Source organism: Gorilla gorilla, chromosome 3 (genome assembly GCF_029281585.2).
Source record: "Gorilla gorilla gorilla isolate KB3781 chromosome 3, NHGRI_mGorGor1-v2.1_pri, whole genome shotgun sequence".
Taxonomy (NCBI): domain Eukaryota; kingdom Metazoa; phylum Chordata; class Mammalia; order Primates; family Hominidae; genus Gorilla; species Gorilla gorilla.
The window spans coordinates 13,655,877-13,680,000 of record NC_073227.2 but is presented as its reverse complement, the minus strand read 5'-3'; the positions used below and the strand labels follow the sequence as shown (position 1 = coordinate 13,680,000).

Sequence of the window (24,124 nt, the reverse complement as noted above, 5' to 3'; positions counted from 1 at the left end):
ATGGTGGTGGTGGTGATGGTGGTGGTGGTAATGGTGACAATGGTGGTGGTGATGGTGGTGGTGGTGATGGTGATGATGGTGATAGCAGTACTGGTGATGGTGGTGATGGTACTAATGATGATTATAGTGGAGGTGGTAGTGATGATGGTGACGTTGGTGTTGGTGATGGTGATGATGGTGGTGGTGGTGATAATGGTGACAATGGTGCTGGTGATGGTGGTGATGGTGGTGGTGGTGATGGTGATGATGGTAACAGTAGCGGTAGTAATGGTGGTGATGGTGGTGATAGGGTGGTGGTGATGGTGATAGTAGTGGTGGGAATGGATGGTGGTAGTAGTGGTGATGGTGATGGTGGTGGTGGCGGTGATGGTGATGATAGTGGTAGTGGTGGTGGTGATGATAGCAATGAAGTTGCTGGTGACAGTGATCACTAAGCAGCCTCTGAAATGCCCCATGCCCTGATATCATCTAACCGTGGCCTTTTTGGGTCCCCACAGCCCCCCTGCAGGCCCTCTACCTGGAGGTGGTTCCTGTCATTGGCATCAACCAGGAGGTGAACCTCACAGCTGTGCTGCTTCCCTTGAACCCCAACCTCACCGTCTTCTACTGGTGGATCGGCCATAGCCTGCAGGTGCGCTGGCTTTGCCCCCACTCAGCCCTTCTTCCTGCAGGCTCCCCACAAGGTGCACAGTGGGGCAGAGCATGGCCCCAGGTTTTCAGCAGAAGGAACCAGTGTAGGGTGCACTCCTCACCCTTGGGCCCCTCCTGGGGCAGTTGAGAGGGGCACACCCGCCATGGGTGCCTTTTCAGGGCCCATCTGCTCAATGGTGCCAGATGAGTCAGACTAGACCCTGCCTTTTCCTGGGAAAGAGATGGGAACACGGTGGATTACCTGAGTCGGGGGTGGTAGAAGTCACAGAGGCAGGTAGGTGGGCTGCGTGAGAGCTCCCGGAAAGGAGAGAGCATTTGCAGTGAGAGGCTCAGGGAAGGCTTTACAGAAGAAGAGGTCAAGGGGGCTCAGAAGCCTCCCTCAGAGGCCTGGGTTGTACCCTGTCTGCAGTGGGGAGCCACAGATAGTTCTTGAGCAGGAGAGAGCCCAAATTAGCAGAATGCCTGGACTGGGGGCAAGACCCAGTGAAGGGCATCCTCCACTCATTCAGCAAACAGCCCAGCACCGCCAGGCAGGAAGCCCCCTACCAGCAGCTGATGGCCCTGACACAGAGCCCCAGCAACGGGAGGGGTTGTGGGCTCTGGAATGTGTTTCTCTAGAATGGGGAGGGTCTGAGAAGGAGCTCAGGGTCTGGGTTCAGATCTCGGCTCCGCCACTTCCAGCTGAATGCTCCACACATGTCCCTTCACCTGGCAGAGCCTCTACCTCCACATCCACACCCATGGGGGTGGCCTCTCCTGTCTCTGCGGCAACATGGCGCCCACCCAGCTGAGTGTGCACCATCCCCACGGCTGGGTCCTGAGCTGGGCACTGGCTTGGTGCCATGGATGACAGAGCCATGGCTCATCCACAGCTGCGGTGGCCATGTGTGGAGATGGGAGATCATGTGGGCAGGGAGTGAAGGCCCAGCCCGGCAGCCACATCAGGCCTCCTAAATGCCCGTGGGGGGTGGGCCTGGGGAGCTGTTGAGAAGGAAGGGGGTGCTGGGACCTCATGTTTGTGCTGTGTTGGCTTACAACCGGGTGCCCATGAGATCAGGAGTTCGAGACCAACCTGACTAACATGGTGAAACCCCGTCTCTACTAAAAATACAAAAATTAGCCGGGCATGGGGGTACATACGTCTGTAGGCCCAGCTACATGGGAGGCTGAGGTGGGAGAATACTTGAACCCAGGAGGCAGAGGTTGCAGTGAGCCAAGATTGCGCCACTGCACTCCAGCCTGGGCAACAGAACAAGACTCTGTCTCAAAAAAAAAAAAAAAAAGAACCGGCTGCCCGCCCCATGCCTCCCTGGGTGCTGCCACCACAGGATGTCCATAATGGGCCCATTTGCTGATAGGAACAAGGGGACAGCAATGCTCTCAGTGAGGCAGCGACCATAGGCCAGCGTCCCCCACGGCCGCTGCCTCACTCGGCCAGGCCCCTAAGCCCTGCTGTGCCCCTGCAGCCCCTCCTTTCCCTGGATAATTCTGTGACAACGCGGTTTTCGGACACGGGCGACGTGCGTGTGACGGTGCAGGCCGCCTGTGGGAACTCGGTGCTGCAGGACTCCAGGGTCCTCCGTGTGCTGGGTAAGTCCTTCCCGGGGTCTGGCAGCACGGCCTCTGCATCTCTGCTGCAGTCCAGGAAGCCAGGCCACATGGGTCGCGTAAGCCATGGATGTCCTGGTCACCCTGGGTGGCCCTGGGGTAGGGAGGGAGGGGCTGGATAAACACAGCCCTGCCCTGGCTGTGTGGCCTGGGCAAAGTCTCCCGGTCTCTCTGGCCTCAGTTTCCCCATCTGTAAAATAAATACTGACAAATCCTGTGTCCCAAAACACTCATGGGACACAATACACCAGGGACAAGGTCACCCAGCAGCAAGACAGCCAGGTTTGGGCACCGGCTCTGCCTGCCTCCAGGGCCCCTGTCCTCTTGGCACCTCTGGCCAAGCCTGAGCATTGTCTCATGATGGCAGCTTAAAGAGGACTCCTGTCTAGAGAAACGCTGAGCCTCCTTTTCTGAATCTGCATCCTCATTTATCTGTGCTCACTGGGGGCTCTTAGTCCCTCGTGGGAGATATATACAATACCAGCTGCTCCTAAGACTGAAGGAGACCCCCCCCCGCTTGTCAAGGAGGCAGAGCTCATTGCCACCATCATCACAGCAATAAACCCTCATTTTGCTTTAAGAACAGCCTCTACTGTGGACAGCAGCCATCAGTTAAATATTTAGTTGGACAAGTGTGCGGAGGGTTGGGCTGCCCACACAGGCCCTTCACACCCTGGAGGAGGCTGCCCTGGGCTATTCTTCATTCATTGTTGGGCTGGGAGCTTTGCAAAGGCCATCACCACCCTCATTGTAAGATGTTGGGTTTGCAGTCCTCAAAGCACTTGTCCCTTGAGCCCGTCAGCCCTGCACAGCCTCCTACCACTTTACATGTGAGAAAACTGAGGCCTGAGAAGTGGAGAGGTTAAAGTTTATCTCTGGAGCCCCTGGTGACTTTAGAATTGGGCTCTGAGCCATGGACCATGGGAAATGTGGGAGAAACAGAAGAAGACAGGGCCTCTGCTCTCAAAGGACTCTTAATCTGGTGGGAGGACCAGCAAGTCGAAGTCCATGGATCCCTGATGGATGAGAGGCTGACCTCATAGGGTGTGTTCATCCTTGTGAGTCAAGGAGGCAAATCTCACAGAGCAGGCTTGGTGCACACCAGGCCTCCCTTCTGGGCCAGCGCATCTTTATCATCATCACTGGCATCTTTGTCACTGCTGTTATGAGATGGCAGCCAGTGACATGGGTCCTGCCTGGGACAGACCACCACTGCTGGCATCCAGGGAAGGAGCTGGTTTCCAAACACTAAATCAGGACTGCTGTCGGCCTGCTTGAGAAGACGATGGGGCTGCTGGGCCCTGGGATCTGAATCAAAGGCCTCCCGGGACCATCCAGGGCATGTGGCTGCCCCCGACCCCCACCCTGGAGCCGTCAGAGCCAGGCTGTCCAGGACTGACAAGTCTCCCTTCTCTGCCTCTTTCCAGATCAATTTCAAGTCATGCCTCTGCAGTTTTCCAAGGAGCTGGATGCCTACAACCCCAACACCCCTGAGTGGAGGGAAGACGTGGGCCTGGTGGTCACCCGGCTGCTCTCCAAGGTGTCCACCCAGAGCCTAGAGCCTCCCCAGCCCCACGGTGCTTCCGGCATCCAGAGAAGCCCAAGGGCCCCGGGGCGCCCAGGGCAAGGAGAGGCGGGTGGCACTGCCCCTGCACACGATGCTCTGGTCTTCGGGCCAGCTGGGGATGTTGAAAGCTGTGGATGTGGGGCAGGCACACTGCCCTTATTTAGGGGGACCTGCAGCTGGAGCACCACCTCACAGGGGAGGGACCACAGGCACCCTCCATGCACACAGTCCAGGGACCACCTGCTGTTTGCAGGAGACCCCACTGTCATCCTCCAGTGCTCCAGAGTCTCTTTAAAGCAATTTTCCTTCATTCACTGAACTTCTCTTCTGGGCTGGACATGAGACAGAGAGAAGAACCCAGTGTGCTCACTGGCCTCAGGAGCTCCCGGGGGGCAGACATCAGGGCGGGCTGTAGCACACCCAAGGCCCTTGGCCCCCCAGTGAGAGAGGACCAGTCCTCTGGAGCCACCTGAGGCTATCACAGGCTGAGGCCTACTCTGACCAGGCTTCCCCTCCCGTGAATAATGCTGGTAAAAGGGTCCTGGGCACTGAAGGTTGAATCAGGGTTTGCCAGATGGAAGTGCATGGAACGGGACTTCCAGGAGGCAGAGGCACCTACATGAGCAGTGCCTATGGGCTGAGAGCATATTCTCTGCGGGTGTATGGCCCTGGCTGGGCCTGGGGTGTTAGGGAGTGGGAAGGGGGAGGCAGCTGGAATCAGTGGGGCCCGGTCACAGACCTGGAATGGTGTGGTAAGGAGCCTTGTGATGGAGGACATTAGCCAGGGAGGAAGGTGCTGGTGCTCACTCTAGTCATGGTCTGAAGAATGGACTGAGGGCCAGGCCTGGCCAAGGGGAGGCCAGTGTGAAGGCACAGGTCCTGAATAGCAGGGCTGAGGGCCCTGGGTAGCTGGGTGCAGGGGGTAGCTCAGGGTACCCTGGGACCCTGGAAGGATCCCCACGCCATGCAGGGGTCAGGAACGGCCTGTGAGACAGGTGTACAGGCCAAGAAGGGAGAGAGGGTGTTCCTGGGGGCCCCGGTATGAGGCAGGGAATGAGGAAGACAAGCGGACCAAAGTGGCTTAACTCTCCCCGCAGGAGACCAGCGTCCCTCAGGAGCTTCTGGTGACTGTGGTGAAGCCGGGGCTGCCCACTTTGGCCGATCTGTACGTGCTCCTGCCCCCTCCCAGGCCCACAAGGAAGAGGAGCCTCTCGAGTGATAAGGTATGTCCTGTGGCCGCTGGACTCCCAGGTCCTCCCTGCACATCCCAGGGCTCGGGTCATTTACAACAAGCAGGGACGTCTCAGTGGCTCATGGTATAAAGGCGTCTTTCTCGCTGCATCACAGTCTGACTCAGGGTGGCTTGACCTTGTCCACCTGTGGCTACGCCCTCTGGAAGTCACACAGCCTCTAAGGTCACTGCGGCAGAGGTAGTCGGGGGGAGGGCACAGGCTGGACCACCTCCCAGGGGGCTCGCTCACTTCTTCTCCCATGTCATTGGCTGGAGATGGTCACATGGCCCCAACCTGACTGCCAGGAGCACTGGGAAATGAGGCTAAGCACTGTCAGGGAGACACCCGAGGGTGTGGGTTTCAGGGCCGAGCAGAAGTCAGCCCCCATGCAGTTAGCAAATGTCTTTATTGCACAGGACAACTTCCAAGTAATAGCCCTCATTGAGGGGATAAAAGACCTGCCATGTGACAGGTGTGGGAAGGGGACTCAAAGATGAACCAGAATCCCTTCACACCCACTAGGGTGGCTAAAATTAAAAAGCAGACAATTCCAAGTGTTGACAAGGAAGCAGAGAACTTGGAACCTCTCACACTGCTGGTGGAAAGGGTTCAGCTGCTGTGCAAAACGGGCTGGAAATTCCTCAGTAAGTTATACCTAAGTTACCGCATGACCCAGCAAGTCCACTTATGGGTATATACCCAAGAGAAACAAAAACATACATCCACAGTACATGGATTCACAGTGGCATTACTCATCATAGCCAAAAAGTGCTCATCAGCTGCTGAAGAAACAAAGTGTGGTCCAAACTTACAATGGAATATTCTTTGACCACCAAAAGGAACGAAGCCCTTGACACCTCTGACAGCATGGACGAACCTTGAAAACATGATGCTAAGTGAAAGAGGCCAGTTGCAAAAGACCACGTAGCATACAATTCCATTCACATGAAATGCCCAGAACAGGCAAATCCATGGAGACAGAAATAGATGAGTGGTTGCCAGGGGCTGGGGGAGGGTACATGGGGAGTGACTGCTAAGGCTAGGGGATTCTTTGGGAGAGGATGAAAACGTGCAGGAATTAGATAGTGGTAATGCTTGCACAACTTAGGGAGTATACTAAAATGCATTAAATTGTACACTTTAAAAGAGTAAATGTTATTATCAGTTTCTAAAAATGAACCAGAAGCTCACATAGCCTGCACTGGTCAGGGAGACTGACGCTCACTCAGGTGATCTGGAAGGCGTGGCCCGTGCAGGGGAAGGACAGTGCACACTCCAGCATGCCCACGTGGTGCCACGTCCCATTTTACAGACATGAGAAGTGAGGCTTGGCGAGGGCCACCGTCAGAAAGGACCAGAGGCAATCAAACAGCAGAAGCGCTTCTACACACTCACAGAAAGCTACCTGGAAAAGAAATCAAGAAAACAATCCCACTAACAATAGCATCAAAAATTAAAAGCAAAATAAACTACTTAGGAAAAAATTGAACCAAGGAGGTGAAAAACTTGTGAAAAACTTAGGAACAAATTAAACCAAGGAGGTGAAAAGCTTGTGCACTAAAAACCATAAAACACCAGTACAAGAATTTGAAGAAGACACAAATCGATGGAAAGATACCCTGTGTTCCTGGATTAGAAGAATTTATATTTTTAAGATGTCCATACTACCTAAAGTGATCTACAGATTTAATGCAAGGTCTATCAAAATTTCAATGACGTTTCTCACAGAAATAGAAAAAAAAATCCTAAAATCTGTATGGAACTACAAAAGGCCTGAAATAGCCAAAGCCATTTTGAGCAAGAAGAAAAAAGCTGGAAGCGTCACACTCCCTGACTTCACAATGCATTACAAAGTTACAGTAATCCAAATAGCACAGTACTGGCATAAAAACAGACACATAGACCCATGGAACAGAATAGAGCCCAGAAATAAATCCATACATGTACGGTCAATTGATTTTCAATAAAGCTGTCGAGAAGACACAATGGAGAAAAGAGAATATTTCCCATAAATATTGTTGGGAAACTGAATATCCACATGCAGAAGAATGCAATTAGATTCTTACACCCTCTACAAAATCCAGCTCAGAGTGGATTAAAGACAAACGTAAGACCTGAATCTGTAAAAACACCAAAAGAAAACATAGTGAAAAACTATGCGTCAGTTTGAGCAATGCTGTTTTGTAGATGATCCCAAAAGTACATGCAACAAACGCAAAAGTAGACAAACAGGATGTCAAACCAAGAGACCCTTGCACAGCCAGAGAAACAATCAGTGGAGTGAAGAGATGACCCACAGAATTGGAGAAAAGATTCATGAAGCATACCTCTGACAAGGGCTCACATCCAGAATATGTAAGAAACCCAGCTCCATAGCCAGAAAACAGGTGACTTGATTAAAAAACGGGCAAAGGAGCCAAGTAGACATTTCTCAAAGGGAGACACACAAATGGCCAACAGGTATGTGGAAAACATGCTCACCATCTCGAATCATCAGGGAAATGCTCATTAAAGCCACAGTGAGACATGGCCTCACACCTGTTAGAATGGCTATTGTCAAAATAACAGAGCTGACCGGTGCCGTGAAAGGCGGCCGGGTCTCCGAGCCCACCCAGCCCTGGGTGATGACTGACACTCGGACCCCGGAAGTAGTGAGAGGGGCCAGGAGGGAGTGAGAGGGGCCGGGAGGGAGTGAGGGGGTGAGGAGGAAGCCCTCCTCTGAGCCGGGCACCTCACACATTTGTCACGTCACGCAGACCCTGGAGGAGGATGCCCGTGGCCCACAAGGCTGGCTGCCTTTTGGCCCCTGCCCTCTCCAGCTATAGGTGCCCCCGACCCTGCATCCCTCACCCTACAACCCAGCACCACCTCCTCGGATATCCCTCCCTCAGATAGGGGGTCTGATTCTCCTGTCCTGCCCTGTCTCATTCTCTTCTTGGTCTTCCACCTCCAGGAAGCCTTCCCTGACCACCACTGGGAGATGGAGCCTCCTGGAGCACCCCTGCATTTCCCCAACTTGGCACACTCCATAGCCTGTGTCTTTTACATTCCCGACTAAAACAAGAGCTCATGAAGGCCAGAGCCATGTCTGGGTCACCTTTGTGTCCCTTCCATGGTTCTTGGTGAAAGTTCCCTTGTGGGTGATTATTCCCATGGTACAAAGGAGGACACCAAGGCTCAGTGAGGCCAGGTGGCCTGCCCAGCCCCATGGCTCCAGAGGGTCCAAGCAGGACTCACACTGGTCCACCCAGCTCACCCATCCCCCTCTGGTGGATCCCAGAGCCACCCCCCAACTCTCCCCTACTTCTGGTAGATCCCACCAGATCCCCCTCCCTCTCCCCACCCCTCTGGTGGATCCCAGCAGACCTTGCTCCCCTCCCCCCTGGTGGAGGACACCCCCTCGCTCTCTCCAGCAGAGGAGGGCCCTTCTTCCCCTTACACCTGTAGCAGACCCCCTCCCCCACCCCCCATGGAGGACCCCTTCACTCTCCTCCTGGTAGAAGACCCCCCCAACACGTGGAGGCCCCTCACTCCCCTCCTGGAGGAGGACCCCATCCCCCTCCCCTTTTGGCAGAGGACCTCCCATGGAGGCCTCGCTCACTGTCCCCTCTGTGCTTGCAGAGGCTCGCCGCCATCCAGCAGGTGCTGAACGCACAGAAGATCAGCTTCCTCCTGCGAGGCGGAGTCCGGGTCCTGGTGGCCCTGAGGGACACAGGCACAGGTGAGCCACTGGGAGCTGCCCTGCGGAATGGGTGGAGGAGGCATCCAGGCCCTGGAGAAGCCATGTCCATGCAGGGCCCTCGGGCAGATGGCCCGTATCCCTCTCCTGGTGGGTGTTCGCCTCTGATGGAACTGAGAACCCACCCAGGTCAGACCCAGGGCCCCGCTCTCCTCTGTGGATGCCCCATGGAGCACTGCTCTTACTTGATACCCACGCTTCGGGTCTCAGATAATCTCTGCCCCTTCCCCAACCCACAGAGCTGTCTCCTCGGCTGTCAGTCATCCTTTCCCCTTTGGGGCAAAAGCCTTTGCAGAAGCCGATGAGCTTTGCTCTGCTCTGTAAAGACACCGTGCCCTCGAAACTCGGCAGGTTCACCCCACACCAGCATCAACATAGCCGGGGAGCTCTGCCCACAGCCTCCATCCCCAGTGGGAGGCAGGTCAAGGGGCGGGGACCTCTCCAAGGCCACACAGGACGCTCTCCTGGTCTTTTATGGCCTCTGGCCCCTCTCAGCCACATCAGGAGCGCCGGCCACGGGCATGGAACAGCCTCCACACCAAGGAGGCTGGGGCAGGGACAGGCAGGGGATGGGCAGGGACAGGCAGGGGACGGGCAGGAACAGGTGGGGGACAGGAAGAGGTCAAGCCGGGAATGGGCTGGGGAAGGGCTGGGGAGGGAATGGGAATGGGCTGAAGACAGGCAGGAAATGGGCCAGGGACAGGCAGGGGACAAGCTGGGGATGGGCGGGGGACAGGCTGGGGATGGGTGGGGGACAGACGGGATGGGCTGGGGATGGGACAGGGATGGGCGGTGCCTGAGGCCTTCCACTGACAACCGCTTTGCTTGCAGGTGCTGAGCAGCTGGGCGGTGGTGGCAGCTACTGGGCGGTAGTGGTGCTGTTTGTCATCGGGCTCTTCGCAGCGGGAGCCTTCATCCTCTACAAGTTCAAAAGGCAAGGCCCTTGGCTGCCCTCCTCTGCGGGGCTCTGACCATGGGGCCGTAGGCAGCCAGGCCCAACTCACTCAGGCAGATCTAGAAAGGGCCCCAGCAGGGCCTCAGAAGGGAGTGGTGAGAGTTTGTGCCTGTGATGGGCTGCAGGGGGAGGTGCTTTCCTGGCTCTGTACCACCTGTGGGGTCCCTGGAAGAGACGGCCGCCACTCGCAACCCAGAGAGCATCACCCACCCACTCCTCCACCCTCCCCAGGATATCCCAGCCATCATGCCATTCAGCCCCACCCACCTCACAGGGAGGACACTGCCCATCTCACAGATGAGGAAACCGGGCTCAGAGAGGTTAAGCAGTGTGCCCAAGGTCACACAGACGGCCAGCCTCAGAGCTGGGACCTGACCCAGGCCCGCCCACATCCCAGGCTTCCTCGGCCGCCCACCCATCCCTTCCCTCCCCTCAAGAGCACTTGAGAGCTGCTGAGCTTCCTGCCAGGTGCTCCCGTGGGGAGGGCTCTGGGTGTCCCCATGAGGGAGCTGCTTGTGCCGAGGCTGGGGTGAGGTGGCAAGAACAGTGTTTGTTTATTGGGAGGGGCTTTCATACCTCTCTTTCCTTCTGAGCCTGTTCCCTGGCTGTGAAATGGGTGTGATCCCCCGACGCTGGGACGCATCATGGCCACCCTGCAGGGGCTGGACAACTTGAAGTTCCCTGGACGCTAGACCTGGAATGAGCAAAGTGACCCGGCCCCAGCAGCATCACCAGACTCCTTCCCTGCAAACGCAGCTCCCAGATTTGGCCCTATTGTTTCTCCCCTGCCTGCGAGTTCAGCTCCCGGGGGCCTCAGTCTCCCCATCAGGGTCACCCTTGAGGACCATCAAATGCCACAGCTCACCCCTTCCTTTCGGCTTATTTGGAGCCTCGGGCCCTTCCCCGATGCCAAGCCCCAGCCTTTCATGGGCCCTGGACTCCCCCAACCCCTCCTCCTGCTCCCAGTCCCACTGTTTTATGCACTGCGGGTCTTTTGAGTAGTAGTTTCATGTGTGCCTCCATTCCACAGGCTGGCCCAGGCTCTGGGACACAGCATTAACTGTCTGGGAGCGCATCCAGGAGCTCCTTACCCGCCTTGTTACTCAATTCCACCCAAAGGGTTGGCCTGAGGCACTCAGAGCTGAATCGGAGAATCTGGGAGGACTTCCCTGAGGAAGTGACTTCTGGTGGGGATCCTGAAGGATGAATAGGAGTTTGTGGGGCAAAGAAGTAAAATAGGGTCTGTCCCGTGGTCTTTCCCAAGTTCCAAACTCAGAGAGGCACTGGCTTCCCAACAGGTCTATCCAGGGGTTCCGTAGGCACTACAAATTTAAATCAAACTCAGCATCTTCTTCCCCCAAAGCTGGTGCTGAGCAAATGACACTGTCCTCTACCAGGTGCCCAGGTCAGGAATCCCACCTCCTTCCTGTGTGCTCCCCCTCCAGCCTATATCCCATGGCCACTGCAACTGGGGTTTGTCACAGCTAGGAGGTGGCAGGGGCGGCCTTCGAGCCCAGGCTTTCAGGTCCTGAAACCAGGCACCCGACTGCCCTGGAAACAAAAGCAGCTTAAAGTTGGTGCTGACAAACCCCAGGACTGTGACTCCAGTCTCTGGGAGCTTGATTGTATCGGGCATAGGCAGAAGTGCCCAATATACTTCAAGGCTCCATCTCACAGCAGAGCAACGCCCGTTTGTCCCCAGCGGCCTGAGGCTTTAGGCTCTGGTGCGGCCTGTGCCCTCGGGAGCTCCCGGCTTGCTCAAGGGCTGGGCTGGGCAGCACTGACAACCCAGTCAAAGCCCTCAGCCACATGCCCCTGGGTCCCGGCAGGGGCTTGGCCCTCGTCTCTCAAGGCTCTAGACTGAGGCAGCAGCGCTGCTTTGAGCATATAAATCCAGTGGTGAGGTGTTGCAGCTTATAGGTGATACTGGCCACCCTCTGTCACCCTCAGAGCTAGTCACAGGTCCCGCCCCACCCCATCCTGCCGTTAAAATGTTTCTAGAGGGCTGGCGATGTTCATCAACTGCATCTGAGAAAGCCCCCCTCTCCCACTGAGTCTCAGTCCCCTCATCTGTGAAATGGGACCCTGACCCTGGGTTTTGATTGGACTAAGTGGGGTGTCGTGCATGAAGGAGCCTGGCCCAGGGCGGGTCCTGAGCCGGGTCCCAGTGGAGGCAGCAGGGCTGTGCCCACCCTCTCCCTTTCCTCGCTGGGAAATCGAGGACAGTACTCCCCCAGGACACCTGGACGGGGCTCAGCAAGTGCCTCTCAGAGCTGGGCCGGCTCGTGCCTCCTGCGGGAATGTGTGCCCAGCCCAGTGGCAGGGTGGCCAGGCATGGGGGGTCGGGGGAAAGAGGATATCATGCCCTCTCCCCGCCACATGCCCACGCTTCACTTCTCAGGGGAGATGACAGATACACAGTGATCACCCAATGTGTCAGGGCAGAGGGAATCCCAGGGCCGAGGGAGCATGCAGGAGGGAGGGCTTCCTGGAGGAAGTGGCTTTGAGCAGAGATGGGGCAGGAGGCAAAACTTGGGGCTGGGGTAGGCACCTCTGGAGTGCTGTGGGCACCGTGCACCACACTCGGTGTGGCCAGGCGGCCAGCGGAAGGCTCCAGGGACAGGCGGCCTGGGAAGCCACTCCAAGCTGAGCTGCCCTCACCTCTGTCCAGCAGGAAACGGCCAGGCAGGACCGTGTACGCCCAAATGCACAACGAGAAGGAGCAGGAGATGACCAGCCCCGTGAGTCACAGTGAGGACGTCCAGGGCGCTGTCCAGGGTGAGGAGTTTATAGATGATGATCTCGACTCGCAGACTCTAGGTAACGTCCGCCCCAAACCCACCTTGCCCTCCCACAGGCCACCCCGCTGGGCCGCTGGGGCCAGCAAAACGCACAGGACCCTGGCCCAGCAGCCCTTGCCAGCGGGTCGGTCGGGCCCACTGTGTCCCCTCCATCTGATGAGGGGATGACGGGACCTGCCAGGGCTGCCCGCAGAGATGAAATCTGAGACCTGTGGACGCTGAGGGCCCCGTCCCTGGCAATGACCAAAAGCCCCCGACAGCCCCACCGAGGCAGGGAAAGGATGGGAAACACAGCTGGCTTTGAAAGGAAGCCTGACTCGGGCCTCAGGACGTGGGAGGCCTTTCCCCCACAGCCGCTCCCTCAACACTCCCAGTCCTCCACTTCACTGCAGTGGTGATCTAGGGAGCACCCCACACATGGACCTGCAGCACTGCACTTTACAGTTTACGAAGCATTTCCACTGATGGGATCCCCTTCGCTCCTGGTCATGCCCAGCAAGAAGATAAGTCATCTACAGCTGCATGACAAACCACCCACCTCAGCGGCATAGCATCATTTATGGCCGTTTTCTCTTCTGGTGTCTGGGAGCTGACTGGGCTCAGCCAGGCTGCTCGCTGTCAGGGTCTCTCATGAGGCTGCAGTCAATGGCTGGTGCAGCAGTCATCTCAAAGCCTGCCTCACTCAGATGGCCAACAAATAATGCAGGCAGTCAGCTAAGCCCTCACCTGGACCATTGACCAGGACACCTGCACATGGTCTCGCTGTGTGGCTTGGGCTTCCTCCCAGCATGGCGGCTGACTTCCAAGAGCATGTGGAGGGAGGTGGCCAGGCAGGAGCCACACCCCTTTCAGGGCCTGGCCTTGAAGTCATACGCTGTCACTTGTGTCTTACCCTGTCCATGTTTGAGGGGAGGGGACATGGACTGCATCCCTCAGCTGCAGTCAGAGCATGATGCCATCCAGCGCAACAGGCACTATAGCTCTTCCTCTGGATGAGGGGGGAAACTGAGGCCCAGGAGGCTCTGAGACTTGCCAGAGGGCTGGGAGCCTGTGCTGCCAGAGCCGTGGCACCAGCCCTGCATGCCGTGTCGGGCAAGTGCCGCCGGCAGCCGGGCGGTGTGGGCACTTTCCATGCCTGTCTCAGCTCAGCAGCCGAGGAGGCAGGCTCTTCCCTAGGGCTGAGCACATGGAAGTGCAGAGACATGGTCCGTCCTTGCCCAAGGTCACAGCTAGTGGGGAACGGAGCTGGAAGTCACATCTTGGCAGACCCCAGGGACCCGGCGTCTCCCCTATAGTTCCTGTTCTCTCTTAATCCCCATCTGGGCCTGATTTTATGGTGACGTCGGCACACACCTCTCACCGTTGCTGCGGGCTTCTGCGGTAGCTTCTGGAGCAGAGAACGGCACACAGGAAGCCACAGAGGTCTTGGCACCACCAGCTGCTGCCACTGCCGTTCTGATGATCCGGCTTCGAGCGTCACTCACACTCTGCATCCGGGACATCCTCAGAACGTGAGCGGCGGAAACCACTGTCCCCACCGTGGCGGAAACCACTGTCCCCACCGTGCAAATTGTTGACAGTGAGGCTCAGAAAGGAGAAGTCGCTCACCCCGGCCCCAGCCAACCACTGGCTGACCTTGGAGGCAGACCCTGGCCAGCCAGACCCCAAAGCCTGTGACCTTCACACTCTCTTGAGAGGGGTCAGGGCAGCTGAATGGACTGGCCACGGTCCCTCTCTGCCTCCCCTGCGCGCTCTCCAGCCCCTCACCAGGCCTGTCTGCCCCACCCCCGGTGGGGGTCCCTTGTCTCCAGCATCGCCAGCCCAGGTGTGTTCCTCATGGCGTGATGCGTCTGTAGACTTGGAACCATGGCAGGAGCCACGTACTTCACGGAGCGCTCGCTCTGTGTCAGCCCCAGCTCGGCGCCTCCCAGACACCGTCTGACTTCCCGGAGGCAGACATCGACATTGCGCCCACTGCGCAGATGAGAAAGCTGAGGGTCAGAGCTGTTACTCAATCTCCCCAGGTCACTTAGTGAAAAGAGATGGAGCCGGGCTCAAGCCTGACTCAGTGGCTGTACAGCTGTGTGCCCCCCGAAGGCCCCGGGCCACGGGTGAGCGTCCTACAACTCTAAAGACCCCTCCACTGGTCTTGCTCCTGCTGGGGCAGGAGGTGGTTTTGGGGCTCCCTCTCCTGCAGGCGGCGTCACCCCCATGCTCACCCCCAGGCCTTCTCGAGTGGACAGAGGTCACAGGGTCTCAGGAAGACAGGGCTCGGCTCCCCAGCCCACGATGGCTTTTTGCTTCCAAGCCCCTGAAGAGTAATCCTAGCAGGGTAGTAAGATTCATGCAGCCAAGCCCTTGGTCCACGCAGCCTTGCCAATGCAGCGGCCACACTTCCCCGTCTGACCCACGCCAGTCCTTTGAGGGGTGCGGTTGACCCTCACGTTAGAGATGACGAAGCCAAGGCCCAGCCAGGTGAAGGATGGGCGAGGACTCAGGCAAGGACTCAGGTGTGGCTGGGCTATGCCGCGGGTCCTCCCAGCCGTGTCTCCCGGTGCCCTTGAGGCGGGGCAGCTCTGGGTCCTGGGTCCTCAACCTGTCTCCTTGACTCCTAACCAGCCCCCACCCGGGACACCCGGCTCACCCCTTGGCACTGACATCCCTATGCCCCCCTCTCTCCCACTCTCGCCTCCCGGGGCCTCGCCACTCTACACCCTGCAGCGCCCACTGCCAGGAGGGGGAGGAGCCTCAGCCCCTCTCGCACCCCCTTGCTGCCGATGCCGGGGGCGATCCCCATGCAGGTCAGTGGCTGTGGCGGGTTGGGGCCGGCCTGGGCCTCACCTCTCAGGCCCTCTGGGGCCCACTGCTTGTGATGGCACCGGGAGAGCCCACTCCTCAGGCACCCACCTAGGAACCGCGGAGACCCCCCTGCACCTGCACGGGCTGAAGGAAGCCAGGGAGGCCCACTGCACGTTGGCTCGAGGCACTGCCTGAGGCCACCACCGTGTCCCCTGTGGCCCTGTCTCCAGTCCCAGGCTTGTGCTCACAGGACCTGCGTCTCTTCTGTTTCCTAGGCAACCACTCAGGCGTGGTCCTGAGCATCAACTCCCGAGAGATGCACAGCTACCTGGTGAGCTGATGCCACTCCAGCATCTGTCTTTTCACCCACGGAGGGCACAGAACCACCAGCAAAGCCGGCGGCTGGACTGGCGCCCCTCAGAGACCTGCGGAAAGCCCCCTCCCTGAGTCGTCCCCACACCAGGCGACAGGCACCACCCCCTCTGATAAATCCAAGCCCGCCCAGGCCCACGGGGGCCCACGGGACCCCCCGGACATGGCCCTGCCCCTATGGGACACCAGGCCTGACTCAGGCAGGTTCTGCCTCCAGACCCCACACACGGCCGCCCCACGTGCTGTCGCTCAGCCCGAGGCCTGACTTCTCTCGGCTGAGGCTGGTCGTCCTGGAGCCCGCCCAGTACCTCGGGCTGCAAGAGCTGCAGACCCATTCAGACACTGCGTTGCGGGCTCCTTTCCCGCAGAGGCCGGGGCCTCCCTGACTTTGCTTCTTCACTCCCACCTGTGCGGCCACCCAGTCCGTCTGTGGGAGCCCGGGAGCCAGGCCCTCCCAGCACCACACCACCCTCCAGGCCCCCTTGCCCTCCGGCTGGAAACTGCAGCTCTGTAAATGCCTCTCTAGGTAGCTGCTGGCGGTGGTGGGGGTGTCTCACTCTCTGTCTTTATAGCCGGCGGTAGCCACTGGGGTGGCTCTGTCAGAGTCCCGTACTCGGGAGCCCCTTTCCCTGAGTGCCCAGGGTGCCTCCTCTGCCCAGAGGGGCAGCAGCTCTCCCTGGTTCTCCCCAGGGCAGACGGGGTGGGGCGGGCTCAGGACCCAGTGCCCATGGTTCCTCACTCCTACCAGCAAGCAGCACCATCCTGCAGGCTTCTCCTCCCACCGGGTCTGGGCTCTGGAAGGAGCCAGAAGCCCCCAGAAAGGTGGGTGGTGGAGACGGCACCAGATGTACCAGTTTTCTGCAGTTCCTTATAGGCGAAGGGAACCGGGTGGAAACCAAGCTGGGAGAGGCTGAGGATGGCAGGGCTGGAAGGGCCATCAGCGTGACCCTCATTTTCAAGAAGGGGAAACTGAGGCCCAGGGAGGAGAGTAACTGAAGGTCACAGCACGGTCACAGCAGAGGTGGCCGAACCCAGCCCTCCGCGCGCCAGTGCTGTGCGGTCTCCACACCCTCACAGTTTCCTAGAATCAGGGATGTTAGTGTAAGTCTATAGGAATATAGGGGGGTGGGGGGGTCACCTTTTGCCTTGAAATAGGAAGTCAGTAGCCCCTTCCTCCTCCTCCCTCCTCCCCCTCCTCTCTGGCAGGGATCTCAGATGTCCGTGGCCTCCCTCTCAGAGGGGGAGAACGCCAGAGCCCTGGCTGGTGATGTGCTGGCTGGGGGTGAATCCCAATGAGGGTCCCTCTCAGAGCGGGAGAACGCCAGAGCCCTGGCTGGTGACATGCTGGCTGGGGGTGAATCCGAATGACAGTGCAGACGTTCTCCCATCCACCATGTCTGAGCTTGGGGGAATTGCCTCATTTCCCCTGGAAAAGAAACATGGTCCATTAGAGGGGAAAGCCCAGGGGTGAATCTTCACGCCCCAAACAGTGCCTGTTGGGGAGGAGGCACCCGCTCCTTGTTGAGTAAACCACCCATGGAGACTGGAGCCTCATATCCCTGGGTCGGGGGGTGTTCAAGGCCACAGGACAAGGGGAGCACCCTGGGCCACACAGGCGTGGAGGTGTCCCCACCCCTGCCACCTGCCGCCCCAGACCCAAAGCTCTCTCCCCACCCTACCTGCCCACCTGGGGCTCCTGTGCCCCCTCCCCACTCCAGAGGCCACCCTGCAAGTTGTCCTCAAGGTCATCCTGGAGATGGGATCCAGGACGTGGGGCCATGACTCTCTGGGACCTTGCCACAGCCCCCATTCCTCTGCTTGCAGTCTGCAAGGACGCCTTTGCAGGGATTTTTGTCCTGCTGGCCACCCCACCCACACCTGTCCCTGGCCAGCAGGCCGCCTGCAAGCGTCAGGCACACAGGGACAGACATGGCGAGCACAGTGCAGGCCCGGGGCCCACGGGCAACATGGAGCCCTGGGAACTGCCCTCCCCCTTAGCTCACAGGGCCTGCGGTAGCCACTCTAGGTCGCTGGCCTTCCTTGACCACTCCATTTAATTCTCTCTGCTGTTTGGGTCGGGTTTTTCCCCTTAGTTATTTGTGGGTTTCCTGTATTTTATGTTAATATTTCTATTAAGATCATGTTGGGCATGTGGACCCAAGCACCTGGGAAGGAGGTGGCATCTGAGACAGCCTGATATGTTCCCGTGTGTGCACCCGTGGAGATCGAGGCGTGGGCCCGTGGCTGTCCCTGGTTGTAAATTCGAGGGTCTGCATATCTGATGTTTAGGTAGACCTGGGCGCCTGGGAACGAGGCCATCAGCTGCCATGCACATAACAGAGAGACAATGCATTCCTTCTTATTTTTCCTTTTTAAAAATCGATGAATCATTTGTGATGCTTTTAACAAAGATTAAATGAATTTGATCAGCTTTTGCCTTATTGTGAAGATACTTTCCTCATTTCCTGAAATGCACGTGGGTGCACACACAGGCCCCTAGGATCGTGGTCCCAGAGGTGAGATGGCTGAGGACCTCGTGTGAGGGACAAGGACCAGGCCCTACACGTTGGGACGTTGAGGAAGGCTGCACATGGCAGTGGCCTTCAAAGTAATGATCTCCCCGGTCGGTTCTCAAGCACTTTCACACATGTGGGCTCGTTCTGTCACTCAAGGCCAGCAGAAGGGGAACCAGAAGTGTCGGCCAATTTTCCAGAAGAGAAACAGAGACTCCCAGGGGCTGAGGGCCTGGAGGTGGCGCAGCACAGTCCCACATCTGATGGGACTCCTTTATTTCTGAAAGGCCATTTGCTTTAGTCTTTGAGTTGACAGAAAGAGGCATGGACTTGTCTATCCCAATTGATGCTCCAGCCTCAAAAGCTGTGCATTCACTATAGCTAGCCACTGAGTGTCCACACCTTCTCTGAAACTTCAACTGTAATAGCTGGAAAAGAACACTCTTTCTTCTCTCTCTCATCTTACATGGTTAGAGAGAGAGAGAGAGATGGATGAACATACTTTACAGATGTGTTCATATTTGCTAAGTGGTCTCCAAGCCATTTCTGGAAAGAATGAGGTTGCAATTGCCTAGTGGCTGCTCAGGGGGAGAGAGCTGGCAAGGGGCTGACAGCAGACACCCTGGCATCCCAGTGAGTGTCTGCTATGCCTGGAACTGTTGTCCCCAAATATGGTCAACTTGCGCGTGAAAGTATTTCAAGAGCTGTAATAAAACAAGGCATTCTTTTCACAGCATGGAGTGATGGTGATTCTGTTTTTGACTTGCACACAAGTCAGCGCAGGGTGGGGAGCAGGGAATCGCCCCCAGGTGTGACCGCTGAACCATGTCCAGTTGGCAGGGATAAAATAGACCCACTAAGGTTGGGTAGAGCGGCACCCCTCACGCGCGCACAAACACACGCACACACACACACACCCCTCCTTCTCTGGGCCATGACATGTTCTTGTGGAGTAAAAACTGGATTTCAACATCAACTTCCTGCCAGATCTGATGCCTCTTTGAACTTGTGCCAGGCCCTGGGCTGGGCTCTGGGCCTGGGGCAGCAAATGAATGCGACCAGGCTCCGGCCCCTGGACCTTGAAGGAGACTCAGCCTGGGTGAGGTGGATGATGACTGCACAACTCAACCAGGGAGCACCTGGCCCAGCTAAAAATCCCTAGTCTGAAGCCATGGTAGAGCTGGGTGCAGGCCGAGTGCAGGTGCTCATGAGAAGACGCAAAGGAGACGGATGTCCAGGGTTGGTGCAGTGCAGAGGCCAGCAAGGGGGGGGGGGGGGGTGTGTGCTTGTGTGTGATCGGGGACAGAGAGAGAGAGTGTGAACACAGCAGTGTACTTCAGAGCCCTTTGCATGTGACCATTTTATTCCCTTTTGCTGACTGCCAGGACTCAGGGAGGAAGTGAGAATCCCTCAGCCACCCTGTTTGACAGTTTCCATTCTCACTTCAGTGCGCCAGGCTCTGTGAGTGTCTTCTCCCTGGGAAAAGCTAGTGAGTGTGGTGAAGACTTCACGCTCCAACAGCATTCATCTGGAACCTTTTGCTGGAATGATCTCCCCAGCTGGCAGCAGGAGGCCATGTCTAGACAACGGGAAGGCCCATGATGGAGCTAACAGAGGCTTCACCTGTTCAGATGATGGAGCTAATGGAGGCATCACCTGTTCCGATGACGGAGCTAACGGAGACGTCACCTGTTCAGATGACGGAGCTAATGGAGGCGTTACCTGTTCGGATGACAGAGCTAACGGAGGCGTCACCTGTTCAGGTGACAGCAGCAAAGCATGCCCATTGGCTCTGCGTTTGTAACCTGCCCAAGATGCTATTTGGCCTCTTCTCCATCCTGAGCTTCATGTCGACAGGGCAGGTACAAGCAGCCAGATCACAGATAAGGAGACCAAGACATCCCAGGTGGCTGGGAAGGGGGAAACAACTTTTAACTGAAATATGGGGCATTGCTTGAAAGCTCCAGCTAAACCCCAAATTTGAGGTAGCCTTGAATTTAGTGTCCAGAGTCATTTGGGAAACAACAAATCTCAAGGGACCAGAGAGAAACATGCAATGTCATGGACATGTTGTATTACAAGGACAAAACCCCTCACCTCAAAGATCCGACATGTTCATTCCTTTGGTTCAATGGGGGAAACAGAAATGGCCGATGATGGAATGTTCTGGTAGTCAATCACAGTGGCTGCTCCCGAGGCCTCTTGCAGCAGGGGAATTGGCCACCAGGGCTGTGGGGTGGCTCTCAGAGAAGGGGCTGGGAAAGGAGCATTCTGTGTGCCCATTAGGCCCAGAGAAGGGCAGCCACCTCATTTCTCAGTCACACGTCCCCAGAGGCCCCTTCTGTGGCACACCTGTGATCTCTCCAGAGGACTCCCCAGCAGTTCCAGCCCCAGCATGCAGGGATGTGCCCCCAGAAGGCACTGCGGGGACGCTGCTTCTGAGGCTGCTGTCAAGACCGTCACCTATTTCCATGGGGATTTGTGCAAAATCAGGGTTGGTGGCCAAGAGGAAGTGGCCCTTGGCATCCGGAGCCACTGGGCACTCCCAGTGGTGCCTGGGCTTTTCCCCCGTCCAACACACACAATGTTATTGAGCACCAACATAAGACAAGGCCACTCCAGGATCAAGATGAGTCAAGACAAAAGTGAGACCACTGTGCAATCAGACCACACAGGAACATTGTCCAACCTCCCAGAAATGTGTAGACACCTCTCCCTGCTGAGCTGGGTGAGGGCCACGGTGCCACTGGCCGGGCTCCTGCCTCCCCTGAGTCACCCCTCTCTCTAGAGAAGATTGATTGAGATGCCAGATCCTAGCATGACCCCGCCTCCTCACAGCCCCCAATCCAGAGCCAAGCCCGGCTTCCTTGAGTCCCCTGCCAAATCACCTCTCACTGCCCACACCTGACAATCATCAGGCCCTTCTAACCCCGCTGAGACGCCCAGGTTCTCCTCGCTGCACTGAGTGGTAACCCAGCTTGCTCAGCTACAGGTGAGCTCCGGGGGTCCCAGGCTGGGGGGCACTAACAGAGTCCTCTTTTAGTGGGGTGGGGTGGCACTGGGGAGGAACCAGTGTCTGCACGTGGGCAGCACAGACCCTCTCAGCAGGAGCAGCCAGATGGAAACCCACGCCAGCCCAAGCTCAGTTCTAACAAAAGCCGGGGAGACGCAGCCACCCCTGCACACATGGGGCGGGTGGCGGTCTTTGACTTCCCCACCTGTCCCAGCCACACCCAGAGTCCTAGGCAGGGAAACGTGGCATGAGTCTGGGACTGCTGGAATGATTGCCAAGCACTGCCATTTCCAACGGGGCTCGGTGGCAATGGCACTTCCCAGCGGTCCCCAGCCTCTGCTGGGTCTGGCATCATGTTCCAATCCACCGGGACGTCTCCTGCAGACTGCACAGCCTGGGGTCTTTTTGCAGCTGAGTGAGTTCAGACTTGCCAGTTCCAGGCTCTCAGTGGCACCAGCCCAGGCATTTAATAATGTGTGCCCAGAACCCACAGCCAATTCTATATTGTTACAATTCGATTGTTAATCACAGGCAGCACCAGGCCCAGCAGACGGCCTGCTGTGCTCCTTCTAGGGTTCTAGAATTCTTCCTGGCTCAGCGCTGGAAGAACAGTGCCAGTCGCGTCTTCTGCAGCTTGCATTGGCCCAAATGTTCAGCGCTGTGTGTGATCCAACAAGTGCTCAGGCTTTGGAGGCACAGAGAGGCTGTGCCAGGCAGCAGAGTGTGGAGCCCAGTGGGATGGCAGTCCTTGTGACCCCCTCAATTAGTCTCTGTGGTGCACCCAGCCTAATGTCGGGCACATTTCATGCCCCTCCTGCAACACGCTGGTGGCAACTCCGTGGAATAGATGCCTCCATCCCTGTCTCATAGTCCAGGGAAGCAGGGCTCACAGAAACCAACAGCCAGGACCAAAGTGAGCACCGCAGAATACCCGGGCCCTCCCGTCACCACCGCGCCTCTGCGGGGGAGCTCAATGTGAGTCTCAGCAGGAAGATCGGCGAGGACCCACGGAAGGGGGCAGGGACCCACGGAGGGGGTCAAGTGGGCAGCCCGTCACAGACAAGGTCAGGCAATAGAGGGGCAGGACCTCACTGATCTTTTATAAAGTGTCACTTGTGCATCAAGAGAGGAAGCTGGGTGACCGGCAGGAGGCCAGTCTGAGCTGGTGTCCCGAGCGCTGTGGTCAGGGTGAGCGGGTGAGACGTGGAGCCACCAGAACCCATGGGTAGGTGGAAAGAGGGAAGTTGAGGACACTGCCTGGACCAGGGCCTGAGAAACCAGGCGGTCAGAGGCCCCATGAACTGATACGGGCAAGAGCAGGGAAGGAAGGAGCAGGCCTGGGTGAGAAATTGAAACTTCTCTTTTGGAGTTGTTATGATGGGGGTGCCTGCCTGTCAGATGCCTACGTGGAGAAGCCTCCGGAGCCATTGGCTGTGTGAGTAGCCCTCAGTAAGGAGAGGTCTGAGCTGAGAAGGAGCGGCCACCCTGCAAAGAGGGCGCCCAGGGGAGAATGTGGTGTCCAGGGGGCAGTGAAGCCACACTGCCGAGTGAGGGGTGCTCCAGGCTGCAGAGAAGCTGAATGGATGATCCGGCCAGACGAGGCCTTCATGGGGCATGAGGACAGAGACGGCTCAGGGCGGGTGGAGGGAATCATGGAAGGCGAGGAAGAAGACAGCCAGCATGCATGCTAACACTATCTAGAAGTTTCTTATAACTCAGGAGCAGAGAATCGGGGCAGCAGCTGGGACTCTGTGGCTGTGAATGGTTTTGGGAAGAGAGTGGTGTGTGGAGGGGACTGACCCAGCAGACATGGAGAGACAGGTGGTGCAGGAGGGTGTGGTCCTATCCCAGAGCAGGTCCTGGAGTGGGGAGTGGGACAGAGCCCACAAACAAGCAGAGGGGCTGGCCAAGACAGAAGCAGGGGCTACATCCCTTGGAACAGGCCCAGGAAGGCGGAAGCAGGGGCTGCAGCCCTGGGAACCCGCCCAGGAAGGTGGAAGCAGGGGCTGCATCCCTCGGAACAGGGGCCCAGGAAGCACTGGGTCAGTGGCTTCTCTTCGGATGGCTCTGGGTTCTCAGGAAAGTGAGAAGCACCAGCGTTGCTGAAAGTGAGGCGGGAGAGGGCCGAGGAAACAGGAGGAGGTATGAAATTGTCATTAGGAAAAGTGAGAAAATTGATAGACCAAGGGAGGCAATAAAATTGCCAGCAGGGTGAAGCCCCCACTGGAGATTTGGGTCACAGGGTTTAATTCAAAGCCTTCAGTGTGGCTCTGTTTCTCCCAGCCACAGTCCACCACTCGGGTACAGGGGCAAGCAGGTGTCCTCAGTTCCCAAAACTGCTGCAGCAGCTCCAGACTCAACACCTTCCTCTCATAAAGTCTAGAGACACTGATCAGGTCACACGGCCATCCCAAAAAGAATCCCTGTGGCTCACTGTCTTACTCTAAAATCACATGCTCCCCCAACCCCCTAAGCCACAGGTAGGGTCTCACCCTGGCAGCTGAGAAACAGGAAGACTGCTTCCACACATAGACTAGGAAGGCAAGACAGCCAGGGCACCAAGAGACAGACAGCTACCACGTGGCTCTGCACTTGGGACAAGGAACAACTACAAAATGCAGCCAGAAATAAATGCTCAGGTGGCATGGGTTTAAAACCAGACAGTGGGATTTTAAAATCAGTCATCCCCAGACGACTCTGTCTCAATCCTGGAGGTCTCGGGTGGCATGAGTTTAAAATCAGATGGTGGGATCAGGGACGACTCTGTCTCAATCCCGGAAGTCTCAGGTGGCATGAGTTTAAAATCAGATGGTGGGATCGGGGATGACTCTGTCTCAATCCTGGAGGTCTCGGGTGGCATGGGTTTAAAATCAG

At 57.3% G+C, this 24,124-nt stretch overlaps 1 protein-coding gene across 3 annotated transcripts in view; it reads left to right on the top strand.

Moving 5' to 3' along the window:
• SORCS2 (sortilin related VPS10 domain containing receptor 2) overlaps window positions 1-18,155 on the top strand; it is a 593,679-nt gene extending 575,524 nt beyond the window's left edge. For 2 of the 3 annotated variants that reach the window (XM_055385390.2, XM_055385389.2), the window contains exons 20-27: window positions 498-631; window positions 2,118-2,241; window positions 3,687-3,799; window positions 4,924-5,049; window positions 8,680-8,779; window positions 9,629-9,731; window positions 12,427-12,572; window positions 15,628-18,155. In XM_055385390.2, coding sequence (XP_055241365.2) covers window positions 498-631; window positions 2,118-2,241; window positions 3,687-3,799; window positions 4,924-5,049; window positions 8,680-8,779; window positions 9,629-9,731; window positions 12,427-12,572; window positions 15,628-15,692 — 911 coding nt within the window. In that variant the 3' untranslated portion in view covers window positions 15,693-18,155. The remainder of the gene's footprint in view (window positions 1-497; window positions 632-2,117; window positions 2,242-3,686; window positions 3,800-4,923; window positions 5,050-8,679; window positions 8,780-9,628; window positions 9,732-12,426; window positions 12,573-15,627) is intronic. The other variant, XM_019024999.4, reaches the window with a different exon arrangement.
• The last annotated feature ends 5,969 nt before the right edge of the window (window positions 18,156-24,124 follow it).